The sequence below is a fragment of the Psammomys obesus genome, unplaced genomic scaffold, assembly GCF_907164565.1.
Source record: "Psammomys obesus unplaced genomic scaffold, mPsaObe1.curated_primary_1811, whole genome shotgun sequence".
NCBI classification, from domain to species: Eukaryota; Metazoa; Chordata; class Mammalia; order Rodentia; family Muridae; genus Psammomys; species Psammomys obesus.
This window is the reverse complement of record NW_026590767.1, coordinates 9,990,085-10,004,809: the sequence shown is the minus strand read 5'-3', so window position 1 is coordinate 10,004,809 and position 14,725 is coordinate 9,990,085. Positions and strand designations below refer to the sequence as shown.

The following is a 14,725-nucleotide window of genomic DNA, read 5'->3' as shown; positions in this document are numbered from 1 at the left end:
AGATAGCAGTCAGCATTACCGAACTACCCAGCCCCCACTACATGAGTCTTGTTTGATTGGCGCCCTCCACTGACAATATTCTCAACACTCCTCAAGAACTCAGTTGCTGGAGAAGTCTGAGGTGCTTCGCTTCTAGCTGCTGCAGCTGTTGGCTTCCTTCCACACTTAGCCCTGGGCATTGTGGAGTAGAAAATTGCTGTGGCAGAGCATCAAGTGCACCAAAAATTCCCAGGCAGAGAAAGGAGCCTGCACTAGGCCAGGACCACAGTGGAGACACTCAGAGGCTGTAGGTTTGGTTGCTAGGTCCAAACCGAGATCGCATTCCCAGTGGAAGGGATCTCACATAACCTATAGCTGTGCCCTTTTGCCTGAATCTGGGTTTTCCCTTAGGCTGTGAAGGCCAGGCTCTTCTAAGAGTACTCTTTGGGGTGTCCTACCTGTGTCCCAACCCAGAGCACAGGTCTAGCTGCCCTGATCACCAGTGAAGCATGGAAACATGGGGACCACCAGACCCAGTGGGATTCTAGGTGGCTCAAAGGGATATATGTGCCTTCCAAACACATTTGGTGCTCGATGGTAAGTTTATCTGCCTAGGAGGGCTCCCCTTGGCCATATATTGGTGTTCCTTATCCAGCAGAAGCAGAAACAATTAGAATCTCTTGAAAACTAGACAAAAATGTCAGTTCTATAGCTAGTTTTGTCTTACAGTTAGAATTAATATCTTACTTTTGAGACCTAGAGAGGATGGACTAAGAGAGATTAAGAACTAACATTGTTAGTGACTATAATATTCAACTTCATTCTTTACATCCTAGTTGGCCATGACTGACATAATATTGTCAGCTTGGCAGGAGCCAGACTCACGTAAGAGACGAACTTCCTGCATGCCTGTGAAGGAGTTTCTAGACTGAGTTTGTTTAGGTTAGAAGAGCCATCCTAAAATTGAGTGGCACCATTTTGTGTTGGGGTCTGGCATAAATAAGGGGGAAAGTAGGTTTCGAACTAGCCTTTGTCTCTCTGCTTCTGTCTGTGGATGCAGTGAGAGCATCTGCCTCAAGCTACTGCCTCCACCCCTTCCCTACCATGATGGACTGTACCATCAAACTGTGGGACAAAATAAGCCCAACCTTCCTGAAGTTGTTTTTGTTAGGGTATTTTGTGATGACAGCAACAAAGAAAATAACTAAAACAATGACTTAGGCAAATCTCTCAGGTGAGTGAGAAGTGGGTGGGGCCATTGGATTCCTGTCAGCTCCCTACAGCCTTATTTCTAGTGCTGAGAGAAGCTACAGTCCCGGGGAGTCTTGAAGGCTAAATCCGACCTGTGCCTTCATTTACTGAATGGGTTGTAAAGGGAAAAGGCAAAGCGCAGGTGAGAGCTGGAAGAGGACCCAGGTGAGGAGCCAGGATGCAAGTCCCTGTGATGTGCTGTGCCCACATCTTCCCACTAATTGGCACGTGAAGACTCTGGGCGCATCTGGATCCTGGGATCACCCTCCGCAGCCACCCTTCCCCGCAGTGGCCTCTGTGTCCACACGGGCCCAGGGGTACTTCTTACTGCTGTCAATCTTGCGAGCGCCTGCTCTGTTAGACTTCTGGTTCCAGATGAGTGACAGAGCTGCTGGAACTTGGAAGCAGCCAAAATGCTATAAGCAGATGAAGGTACCCTCAGGATGTGGTGAGATGGTTGTGCTTTAACAAACCACACATAAAACACGTGTGGTGCTGCTGCAGTGGGCATCTGAGGATGTGACAGAAATGCTCTGCGTGGTGACCTCTACGTCACAAAAGTCTTTATCTGAAAAAAGAGCCCTGTTACAGGAGAACAGAAGGCCCTGCTGTTGCTGGGTCCTTAACAAGTCACTTATCCTATCTACAAATTGCTTTGGAGGAGGGCAAGCAAGATGTCTGGGACTACAAGTGTGGCCACAAGTGTAGTTCATCCCCAGTAAGAGGCGCTCAACTTCTGGTCCGTCTTTTCCTGCATGCACACAGAGGGTAGGTTAGTTTTCAATGCACAGCTAAGTGCCGGCACATGGCTGTCTTCGTGAAGCAGTTGTTGAATTCTGAGTTTATGTGAACTCACACCAACTGATTCAGTTTAGTTCGTGGCTACTGCAAACACTTCAGGGAGAACTCAGGACTGTGCTACTTGACAAGGCTCCCAAGGACCCAAAGGCATAATCCCTCTGTGGGAGGGATTGGTCAGAGGTCCCTATGTGCACTACTACTGGATTTTGGATTCCCCAGTCTCTCCACCTGCCATTCCCTTCCCCAGAGATTCCCACCAGGATAAAGGAGTGGGCACCTCTGCAGAGACCTGGCCACATCCTCCTCTACAGAGGATCATGTGGATTCAGAAGCAGGAGCTTGGGGCAAGGGACCTGGGGCAGGAGCTTAGGGCAGGGGAACTGGGGCAGAGGCTTAAGTGCCCACCTTGCTTTTCTCCTGCTGCAGCTCGATCTGGATGTCCGTGAGCTTGGCTCGCAGCTCCTCGTTGGCAGCCTGCAAGGCAGCAAGTGTCTCTGCTTTGTCTCCCTTGGCCCGGCTGCCTGCGCCCTTCTTTGACATGGTGAGGCTGGATGGCCTGAAAGACGCCCAGGGGCAGCTGCTCCGTCTGGGCCAGGGTATCCAAGCCAAGCTCCTGGCAGGTGCCACTCCGCTACATTTTTTCACTCACCTGAGGGAAAACCATACCCACAGTTAGCAGATTATACATGGCCAGATGCCACAGTGACCCTCAGCCATGGGGCTCCAGCCTAGAGCTCAGGGCCTTGGTGCTGGAGCAGGGGCAGGGATGACTCCCCATTCACTCTCATCCCAGATGCGGCCCTGACTATGCTCACTGAGAATCAACACTGAGCACAGGCATCCGCCACTGTGCAGTATCCTCAGTCAGGGGCCCATGCATTGAACATGTTAATCTTTGGTTCCTTTATGAAGAATTCGGTGTGTGACTCCAAACCTAGAGTTTCATATGTGGCTACGAGACCCATGACAGCAACAGTAAGTGTAAACCATGAGCTAAGGATAGATGGTAGAGTGGAGGCTACAGCCCAGGGTCATCCCAGGTTACCCAGGAAACTCAGGGTATAGGGGAGAAGAAGGAGTGAAGAGAAAGGGAGGGGAGGGAAACAGAGAGGAAGGAAAAGGAAGGGGAGAGAAGGAGAAGGGAGGGAAAGAAATGGGAGGGAAGGAGTCTCAAGGAGGCATTTTTACTTTCATATGGAAGTAGGATACCAGCTCACCAAGGAAGACCCACAAACCCAGGCAGGGCTCTCGTGGACACTAGATCCCAGCTTAACCCTGGGTAACTGCCTGCTGTCCTTCCTTCCTGGGAGTGGAATCCTTGGGTGTGAGCTCTCTATTGCTATGCAACTAGCTGTGAATCCTCCCAGTTGTCTGTCCATCACCCATGTCAAGGGCCTGGGGGCCACCTAGGCTGGTCTCTTAAATGGGTTGGTTTATAGCACTGGCTAGAAACACCGACATTTTTAACAAAGTGACTGAGCAAAATGGTAGATTGAATTCAAGTGCCTTGGTCTAGATTGGTGGTTCTTAACCTTTAAAGTGCTGTGACCCTTTAATACAGTTCCTTGTGTTGTGGTGACCACCAACCATAAAAGTATTGTATTGTTACTTCATAACTATAATATATGTTATGAATCATAATATGAAAATCTCTATACAGGATATATGATATAAAACCAACAAAGGGGTCAGGGTTCACAGGTTGAGAACTGCTGCTCTAGGTAGAAGGAACCATGGGCCCCAGTGTGGCTTCGCCAACCTTTGTGAGCAAGGCGTAGTCTTCCTCCAACTCCTGGGTCTCCATACCCTGCCCAGCTAAGCCTCTGCCCATCCTTCCCACATCCCATTGGGGGAATTCTGTGCCAGCTTCCAGCCAACAGTATCAGACACAGCCCAAATCTATCTACATAACATTCCTGTTTTAATTTATTCTTCTACATTTCCTATTGACTTATCAGCTGCCAGCAAGGTTCAGGGCCCCTATAGGACCACCATGACCACTTTAAGGTACCAACATTTACCCAGTGTCTTCAGTAGGGTTTTGTTGTGGGTTATTAATATTTAATATTGATTTATCTTTTAGTTAAACAGTGGTTATTCCTAAACCAGATGTATACCCAAATCACCACACAGAGACTATCATTTATTTAATTAACCTAGAGCACAATGCTGGGCATCCTGAACCTCCAAGCCCACATAGTTTCCTCCCATTCAGATTTCTCACATTATACTTGCTTTTAGTCATATCTTAGGTCCACTCCATCTCTCCTCTCTTCACAAGTCCTCTCCTGCAATCTTTCCGCTGCAACTCCTCTCACTTGCTTCTTTCTCCTCCCCTCCAGACCAGGATGTCCCACCCTATTCTCTCCATTTCTCAGCTTTGGCTGGTTGTTTTATTGACAATACAGAGAACAAATGGTGGCATGTTTACACAAACTTTAGACAGGTGATGCTTAGAATAAATATCACAATTCACTGTCCGATTGAAACCAGATAGTGGGGTAGAAAAATCAGCATTTGAATGAACAAGGGTAAATTGTATACATTCCACAAGAACATTATGCCAACTGGGTTTTTTGTTTGTTTGTTTGTTTCTGTTTTGTTTTTATTTTAAAATAAAACTCCTCTAGGTGTGGTATTGCACACCTTTAATTCCAGCATTCAGGAGATGGAGGCTGGCAGAATCTCTGAGTTTGAGGCTATCTGGGTTTATCTATCAAGCCCTAGGATAGCCAAGTCTACAAAATGAGACCTCCATCTCAGATGAAAACGAAAACAAAGAAAAATAATCTGCACGCCTTGTCTCCATAAAGCCGTGTTACTAGCCACGCACAGAGGTGACCAACGTCAAGAGGGAGCAAGGAAAACAAAGGGGTGTGAGCCTCTAGGTGCTTTCCAGAAGCTCAGTGCTCACAGCCCAAATTGCTATGCTGATGAGACAGCGCAGGCCCCTGTGGTCTGAGAAGGGCCATCTTGAGCCACCACAGGGCAGAGCTCTGCCAAACTTCGCCTGCCTGAAGTAGCACTGGGGGCAGAAGTCAGCAGCAGGCGGGGCAAGGGGGGGGTGCAGCAACATCAGGGCTCTCATTGGATGGAACCCAGAGGTGCAGAGACCTGGAGACTATGGCTGTCCTTGGCTTCACAGCAGCTCAGTCCTGGATACAAATACAGAGACCGGGAGAGGTGAGTCACAGGAAAGGAGCTAGGCACTCCTAAGATATGCACTCAACCCAGGAGGGCACCAGACAGGGACAGCCAAGGGACAGTCACTTTAAGTGGCTCTGGTTAGGCATCTGTAACTTGCTATGTTTATATAAGAATTAGTACAAAAATGTTGTTTATTGAGCTAGAGAGGTGACGGGGGTGGGTGGCAGCTTTTCGAGGGGAACTGGGTTCAAGTCCCAACGCTGACATGGCAGCTCTCAATCATTTCTAACTCCAGTTTCAGGGGCTCCAACACACCCTCTTCTGATCTCTGCAGGCACCATACATGAATGTGGTGTGCATTCGTACATGCAGACAAATTACCCACTCACATACAATAAAAACAAATCTTTAAACAAAAAATGCTGGGTGTCTTAAATGGTCATTAAAGTGTGTTTGATCATTAGTGAAATAAAGATCCCTAGACATTCTCCTTGGAGTCTTAGGGAAGCCTGAGCTCTAACCCCATGACTTTTCAGCCCCCAGGCAAGTACTGCTTTGTTGTCGACAGTGCAGAGCAGAGCTGAATTTTTCATGCTTTCCTTGGTGAAGTCATTAAATTAATAGCTCCATCTACCATCTTTTGTTTTGGGGTCTCTAAGGAAGTAATAAATTTTCTTCCCAAGACCACAGTAGAAAGGTTGGGCTGACCTCTGCCAGTTTCTCTGTGATGAGAGATACGGCAGGCAGGCAGAGCTTTATGGTTGATGAATGTGCCCCTGGTGTGGGTTAATCGCCGTTGTAAACTGCAGGGTGCTCACTAGAGGCCCATCTGGGCAAGGCTACCCTCCTCACTCTGTCCCTGCTGGCCCTCAGGTTTGTTCAACATCTAGCCCTGATATGTGTTTTGATGCTACCATGTGACTTAAAGGACATGGAAAGATCATGGTAAGCCCTCAATATCCAACACCCTGGGGAGCACTGTCTCCTTGCTGGTCTGCCCCATGATTCACTCTCTGTCTGGACTCACACAGTGTCTTGCAGTCTTTAAAGCAGGCTTGGGTTCTTTCTGGTTAATTTGTTTATGGAGAAGAGATTATGACTCTGACAACTCATTTCCATGGAAACCTAAGGTGATGTTGGGGGAGGCAGTTAACAGGTCCACCAAGTCTAGGCTCTGAGAGAGCAACTAGGAGGAGAGAGAAAAGAGCTCCAGGCTATGGGGCCAGCATTCCCTCATTAAGCAGGACCCACGTGGTAATCCAGTAGGTCCTACTGCTCATAGAGGGCCAGAGGGAGGGCATCAGAGTCCACATGTGAATTTCTTCCAGGGATGCAGACCAGGTGAGGCCCCATGGTTGTCGAATAATACACCTCTACTGCAGCTAAATTCCTGTAAACAGAACCACCACTAGTGTCTCGTCACAAATGCTAGTGACCACAGAGCAGGATCCAACCTGGAAGCCAGAGAAAGAAAAACCTTCCGGAGGTAGAGTAGGGAGTTTCCAGACTGGAGGCTAGCATGATGGACAGTTGGAAGGGGTGGGCCTCTGTAACACTGATGATTGGACTCTGAGTGCAGATGGGAAGCTGGGTGCTGTGGGAGGAGGATTTTGATGGAAGGCATTGGAGGGTGAAGAGCAACTTAGAGCAAAGCTGAGGTCTGACTAGGTGTGCTCAATCCCAGTGTCCAGAGTTTCCCCAGCTCTGCTTGCTGCAACCACTGCCAATCCTAGAGAGAGCCTTACACTAAAACTTCAGTGCCCCGTGTTGGCTATTCATGCTGACTCAAGCAGCAAAGAAATGCTTCCCTGCCAAGGACTCCCTTTTTATACTTTGTAGTTTGTAAACTTTGTAAACCCACAAGGAAGGAAAGCAGACCCCTGCCTCTGGAGCCTCAGCAGCCAGGCCCCTCACCCAGATCTCTCTGTAATAACATTATTTCCAACCTCTGTAACTGTCACAAAGGTCATCTCTAGCCCCTCAATATGACCCTTCCCAGATTCTGCTAATTTTAGGTGAGAAGTCTGAACAAAAAGCCACCAATCCCTGAGCTCCCCCTAGCTCAGGACTTGAAATCCCCGCCAGTCCTCACCCTGGAAATCTCTGCCTTAGAAAACTCCATCCCCTAAGAAATCCTAAATAATGTCTGTGTCTGCTCAGTTCCTTGCTATCCTCTATTGGGAGCAGAGGCAGCCAATCTGGATTTGTCCCTCCATACCCTGAACCTTCCCAATAAATTTCTTCTATGAGATTTGCTGCCTGGTATGATTCTCTCATCAGGAGAAGCCAAGAAGCAATGAAGAGAAGGGAAGAAGTGAAGATGTGGAGCAGGCTGAGGCTCCTAAGTTCCTCAGCTCAGCTGAAGATACCCTCCCCTGCTGAGGAGGTTCCTGAGCTCCCATGTCTCAGGATGCCCTCTCATTGGGACACTGTCCCACCTCAGAGCTGTGTGGTTCCTGGGCTCCTGATTCCCAGGACACACTTCCATCAGAGCAGGAAGGCCAACACCCAGGGTCCTATGTGAGGTACACCATTGCATGTGGAGCAGGCAGTATATGAGAGAACATCTAAGCAAGTCTCTCTGCGCATGTGTGTTTTAGAAGCTACAGGTGGAGGCCCCAAGTGGAAGCAGAGCCATGTGGTGATCGGTGACAGCTCTCTGGGCTGGTTAGGCACAAGAGTGACTCCAGGGCAGAATGTCAGCGCTTCATGTCCAACGGGCCAGCCCCACCCCCACCCCCCACTCCCCACACCCCGGGCCAAACCTAGCACCAGGCTCTGGCTCAAGCCCCTAAATACTCATACCTGTCTCTGCATAACTGGGCGGAAGACCACTCCTTCTCTTAAGAACTCAGCATTGGCTTCTTGACACTAAGGGGAGCCCAGCTGAGCAGCCTGATCTCTGTGGGTAAAGCTGCTCAGCAGATGCTATCTTGGGCATCCAAAGGCCCAGGGAAGTTACGATATATAAGCCAGCCACCAAAGTGAGGCTTTTCTCCAAAGCCACTGACTTAAAACAGGATGGTTTTAACTTCCCTAGACCTCCCAGGACAGAGAGAACATGAATGGGTACCTGCTGAAGCTGCCACCAGGTAAGCCTACAGCTGGTTGAGGAACCTTCCTCTCTGGTCTTTAAAACTGGGCACTGAGTCAGTAGTCTTCCGAGGAACATCTCTCGTCCCTTTTGTCCTGCATTCAACTCCATGAACATCTACTGTGTTGTTTTTCCAGAAATTTACAAGAAGCAGCTTATTACCAATTTGACAAGAAAAACAAAATATTCTATTCGTGTTCTGTCAAATTCATCGGGATAGACTTCTGGCATGTTGTCCTTCAGTTATGACAACCAATGAGACAGCTTGCTGCAGGTGCGATGGAATGTGTGGAAAAGTGCTTATCGTGATGAGCTGACAGCAGCCCTCCGAAACAGGCAGAGCAGCTGTCATGTATTCGCTGAAAGACAGAATTATCCAAGACTTGGGTTGTGGCCTCATTTCCAACTGAATTTCAAAGAAATCACTTATATTGATCATTTATAAACTCCTGAGAGAAATGAAGTTTTACAGAAAACAAGGTGGTGGAATTTTGGAGGAAGTAGGGGGGTGGGGGAGAGAAGAAAAAGAAACTTTCTAATAAGAAAAAAGCTTTAGCTTCTCTGTGAGGCACTCAAGCCACGCCCACTGTGAGGTTATGATTGACAGGAGCTAGGTAAAGATTTCAGTTTGAGATCATTTTTGTGCTGGTCATTTTTTTTCAACTTGACACAAGCTAGAGTAATCTGAGAACAGGGAACCTCAAATGAGAAACTAATATTGCCATTTTTCTTCTTTTTAGCCATTTCAGACACAGTTGTAATTCGAAAGTCTGTAACAACTCGGGTGTGCTTGCACAGGTTAGTTGCCACAAGAATACCTAAGGAGGCATCTACTAAGGCTGCCATTCCCTGGTCCCCTGGGTAGTTAAAGGCTTCTTCAACTGCCCATCTGGGATACATGAGGCAAAAAGAAAACGTGGAGTTCCCTGCTATGAGTTCCTGGGGTCAGCTGGCTCCATCCCTCTTCAGTGTTTTCCCTAATGGTTTTACAGTCCAAAGACTACTGACAGGAGAAGGGAAAGCACATCTTCCCAGATACGCAGTCTTGCTGTCGCTTTTTAATCAAAGGAAGAAGTCTTGGGCTTGCAGTTTCCCTTATTTTATTTACACAGTAGGTGTGATTTAAAATCCGCCAGTGCTCTTCTCAAGGTGGAAGGCAGATGTTATATTAACAATCAGAAAACCCACCACCCAGTGTGAAGAAATGAGTACCACTTGGGCTCCAGGGAGTAGCTCTTTTCCGGGAGTGCTGCAAAGCCTTGAGCTGTGTGGTTCTAATCAGCCTGGTTAGTTTATTTGAGACAGAAGAATGAGCAGCAACTGAGCTGGCAAGATGGCGTATGAAGTCACTTGCACCAAAGCCTAAGAGGTCCAGCCATCCTTAGAACTCTCCTGGAGAAGAAAAGTCCCAACTCTGCAAGCTGTCCTCTGACCTTCACATGCACACGAAGTTAAAAGCAAGACAAATGTGATAGCCACTATACCATAGAAAAGAGCAAAACAAAACGAAACAAACAAACGAACAAAAACAGCAGATAAAGACACTTGCTACTTACTGAGCCCGACAACATAAACTTAATCCCCTGGACCCACATGGTAGACGGGGAGAACTGACTCCTACAAGTTGTCCTCTGACTGTCACATGCACACATTGAGCCTACATGCATGAACATAAGCGCACACACACACACAATGAACAACAAATAAATAAATGTGAAACTTTTTCAGCAGGTAAATATTATTACCACCAAGACTGATGAACCAAGTTTGATCCTGGGAACCCAGTTAGTAGAAGGAGAGACTTGACTCTCACAAGTTGTCCTATGACATCCATATATGTGCCATGGCAAGTGGATGCATGGGCACAGACAAAATAAATGAAGGAGGAAATGGGCAACTAGAATCATTTCATGAAATGAACACAGACATATTAAATGTTTTAGACTAACAGACAAGGCTTCCACTGAGCTCAGGACCTTCGGTAGGTCTTGGGTAAGAAGGGGATGCCAGCTCCAGAGCCCACCATCCATACTGAAGGCCATGGTCATCGTGAACCAGAACATTATGGCCCTAACCTGGGGGAAATGGCTAGGTAAGCTGGGGAGCTCGGGGCCTTTCTTCCCACACCCCAGCTGTGCTAAACAAACATCAGCCATTCTGAGTGAAGAAACACACTGAGATGAGGCAGGCAGCTGGGTTGACAGGTAGACAGGGATGGGCAGGATAGAGGCAGCCCTATACTTCCTCCTTCCTGAAGATCTCCATCTGAAGTTGCATCAGTTCTTCCTGCCTCTCCCGAAGTTCTACTGGGCCTAGATGAGGTTCCACTTATTCAAGAGAGATGTTATATTTTATTACCCAAAACAAGCATTGGGCACCTATCACCTCGCACTGCTCCATCTTCCTTAGTATGTATGTGATGCCCTGTGCCCTGTGGCCTCTGTGTCAGTGAAGGGTGGCATCTAATAGAGGGCCTACATGAAGAACTGTTGACAGATATTTGAAATCATGAAAAAAAAAAAAAAACTGAGTCAAAGAAAAATACTCAGAACACAAATGTCTCATAAGGGTCTGTGTTCCAAATATATAAAAGACCTGTTTACAACCACTAAGGAAAAGTCAGACAATTCAATAGGAAAATAGCAAAAGACATAGACAGGCACTTCCCAGAGAGCATGTGTAAGCCAAGATCACAGGGTCTGGGGACTGTCAGGAGCAGATCATCAGAATGCAGAAAGAGTTCCTCAAACTGGGCAGGGGAAGACCATGGTGCCTCCCAAATTAGGAATGGAGGTCAGAGGCTGCCCTACAGCAGGCCAGCTCTGAGAGACCTAGTCAACCTTCCATCTCCTATCAGGCCACAGCGAGCACCCCCTCTGCTCTTTCTCATCTCCAGATATCCTTCAGTTCCTATAGTACTTAGGCAACTAGCAGCAGTTAGAGGCCAGATGCCTGCTGGGCTCACAGCCTGGGTCCCCTGTCACAGCTTCAGAGGACTAATGGCAGAGGACAGTAGCTGCAGTGTAACTGTGGTGACCAGTCTGGAAGTCTTGAACAAGGTTCAGAACAGTTGTTTTATTACAACCACAAGACGAATCCAGGAAAGCCTCTTTTCATGAAAACTTCTTATGATTAGTATTTGTTGAGAGCTGCTTGTTTGTCAAGCTGCTTAACAAAACAGCAAAAATCATGTTTTCACCTTTGCCTTCACCTTGAGACAGAGAAAAGAGGAAGTTTCACCAAGTTCCTTAAAACTTGATTGTGTGACCTTGGACCATCTCTGCTATAGGGAAGTAGCTTTAAAAAATAAGTTTGGCAGTTCCACAAACTTCTTCCTTGTATTGATGTGACTTGGTTTTGCTTTGCCTATAAAAAAAGGAATTGTTGAATAAACTCAGGCTATAATCTTACTGACAGCCCTCTCCAACTGATCCCGTATGTAGTGTGACTTGCTTTAATTATTTCAATCCTCACTCCCCACTCAGGAACTGTTCAGCTCTGCTGGTGGGCTCCAGCAGTGTGGCACCCAAACAAGGACCTGAGATGTGGGGAAGCAGTGAAGGACACCACAGTATTGGTGGGCTCCGGCAAGTATTTTACAAATATAATTTAAAAGGAATTGCCACAGTGGTTGACTCCAGTGTATTACTCTTTGTCAAAAGTAGCTAGAAAAGACATATGTATCTATATATCTGTATCAAGAATGATGCTAGTTTATAAAGCAGGTCTGTGATTGCAGCATGGAAATGAGAGGGGGCCAAGAGCACACAGCCTCAGGGCTGCTCCATCTGGGATAGTGGAGCTGAGAAGAGTATGGCCCTGAATCTCAACCAAAAAGAAAAAAAAAGAGTGTGTGTGTGTTTGTGTGTGCCTGCCATGTGTGTGCAGGTGACCTCAGAGGCAGAAGAGGGTACTGTATCCTCTAGAGCTGGAGTTACTGATGTTTGAGAGCCACTTGACCTGAATGCCGGGAATCAAACTTGGGGCCTCTTAACCACACAGTCATCTCTCCAGCCCCTGAATTGTTGGTATAATGTTCTTTTGGAATGTATACACTTGCTCATTCAAATGCTGATTTATCCCCGCCCCCTCTGATTTCAATCTGGATATTGCATTGTGATACTTAGTTTAAGCATCCTGTCTCAACTTTGTATAAACTGGCCAAAATAAAGCAACTAGCCAAAATGTTGAGCAATGGGAGGAGCCAGAGGGCAAGAAATGAGTGGGAGGAGAAAGGGTGAGGCGGAGGGAGGAAAGCCGAGCAGGAGAGAGGTCTTGGAACACTGTGGAGAGATGGACTGCACCTAAGATTTCACAAAAAGCAAGTATAATGGATGAATCTAAATGTTAGGAAACTATGAGGGCTTGGAGGTTTAGGATGGAGTAACTATTGCCCAGCATTGTGTTCTAGGTTAACTAAATAAATCATAGTCTCTGTGTGGTGATTTCGTTATACAGCTGTTTAGGATTAACAGCAGCTTTACCAGAAGATGTATCAATAGTAAATATTAATCATCACCTACAACACTGAATCTTAAACTTTTAACCTTGAAATTACTCTCCAGCAAAAAAAAAAAAAAAAAAAAAAAAAAAAAGGTGGGGATGGTGGCACACACCTTTAGTCCCAGCATTTGGGAGGCAGAGTCAGTCGAATCTCTGTGACTTTAAGGCCACACTGGTCTACAAAGTGAGTGCAGGACAGCCAAGGTTACACAGAGAAACCCTGTCTCAGAGAAATGAAACAACAAAAATATTTAAGGGGGTGGTGGTGCTGTGGCTTACTTGGTATGTCTCTAAACATGCAGCTGAGAACACTTCCTAACACATGTGAGTCTTTGAACCTGTACTCAGTGTGTTTGTCTGATTGAGGAGGTATGAGTGTAGACATCATGAAGGTTGCCTCTGGTTCTGAAGACCACAACTCCCTATAATTAGCATCCCACACCAGATATTAATTCCTGGTATGCACAGTCCAAACAGACTGGCTGCTTTAGAGAGTTATAAAATGCCTTGTCAGTGCGCTTTTATATAAAATCACCATCAATCAAAACCTTTGCCTTTTCATCTATGGGAACAATTTATTTTAGATACATTTAGTTTTGTTTTTCTTGAGACACGGTTCTGCTGTGTACCCCAGTCTAACCTGGAACTCACTGTGTAGTCCATGCCGGCTTAGAACTTGCCATCTACCTGCCTCAGTTTCCTGAGTTCTGGGATCCCAGGCATGCACCCACATGTCCAGTAAGTTGGTTTGAATGTGAAATATCCCATACAAACACACATGTTTGAACACTTAGTTTCCACGTGGGAGTACTATTTTTGGGGGCCATGGAACATTTTGTGTAAGGGTTCTAGATGACGGAGTTAGAGCAATCATTGTCTCAGGACTAGAGGATCATAGCTGCCTTGTTGTGGCCTGAGGTCTCTGCTTTTCCTAGTCAGCAGCCCAGATGGGAGCAAGCTCCATGACAGCCATATGAGAAGCTCCCACTGTCACACCGTCCCTGCCAATGAAACTGCTTTTTCTCAAACCTTGAGCCAAAATTAATTTTTCCTTTTTGCTACCTGAGCCAAGTATTTTATCTGTTTTACTTAAATATAGCATTTCTCAGGAAGCATTTCTCATAGCAGAAGAAATGCCACTAGTTTAGGGCAGAAAGTGAATGGCTAGGTTTGGACACTCAGCAAACATCCTGGGGATACTGTGTGTGTTGGGGAAAATAATGATGTCCACAGGTGACTGTGCTACATTGCACAGCAATACAATACATGTGACTAAGGACCTGGATATCAGGTGGCCCTATATAACCACATAAGTCCCAAAGAGCAAGCATCTTCCATAGAGGGGGAGGAAGATGGGTGTAAGAAGGACTTGCTGGCTGGGCGATGGTGATGCATGCCTTTAATCCTAGTACTCAGGAGGCAAAAGCAGACAGATCTTGTTGAGTTCAAGACCAGCCTGGTCTACAGAGCAAGTTCCAGGACAGCCAGGACTACACAGAGAAACCTTGTCTCAAACAAACAAACAAACAAACAAACAAACAAACAAACAAAAAGGACTTACTGTCCTGGAAGAGGTGGCCCTAAACCAAGTGCTGGCCATGCACAGATCAAAGGAGGAGGGTCTTCAAACCTATTACGAAGCCTTGGAATAAGAGCTGGGTTGCAGGCCCCAGGAGATGGCTCAGCTGGCTCATGGATGCCACCTATCCATGCCTAACAACCTGAGTTTAATCCCCAGAACCCATGAAAAAGTGGAGATGCATTTCTAATCCCAGGAGTAAGGCGGGAGACAGAGACAGGAGAATCACGGGCAGCTAATGTGGAACACACTGAACAGCAGCACAAACAAGAGAGACTCTGCTTCAAAGCAAAGAAGGGGAGAGCTGACACCCCAAAACAGTTTACACACACACACACACACACACACACACACACACACACACACACACA

The 14,725-nt window shown here is 46.8% G+C and overlaps 1 protein-coding gene across 8 annotated transcripts in view; it reads right to left on the bottom strand.

The window, feature by feature from the left end:
• Positions 1 to 2,667, bottom strand: part of Jakmip3 (Janus kinase and microtubule interacting protein 3) — a 75,838-nt gene extending 73,171 nt beyond the window's left edge. For 6 of the 8 annotated variants that reach the window (XM_055608882.1, XM_055608881.1, XM_055608884.1 and 3 more), the window contains exon 1: positions 2,437 to 2,637. In XM_055608882.1, the coding sequence (XP_055464857.1) occupies positions 2,437 to 2,571 (135 nt within the window). In that variant the 5' untranslated portion in view covers positions 2,572 to 2,637. Of the gene's footprint in view, positions 1 to 2,436 lie in introns of all 8 variants that reach the window. The other 2 variants (XM_055608887.1, XM_055608888.1) reach the window with 1 other exon arrangement.
• Positions 2,668 to 14,725: the final 12,058 nt, after the last annotated feature.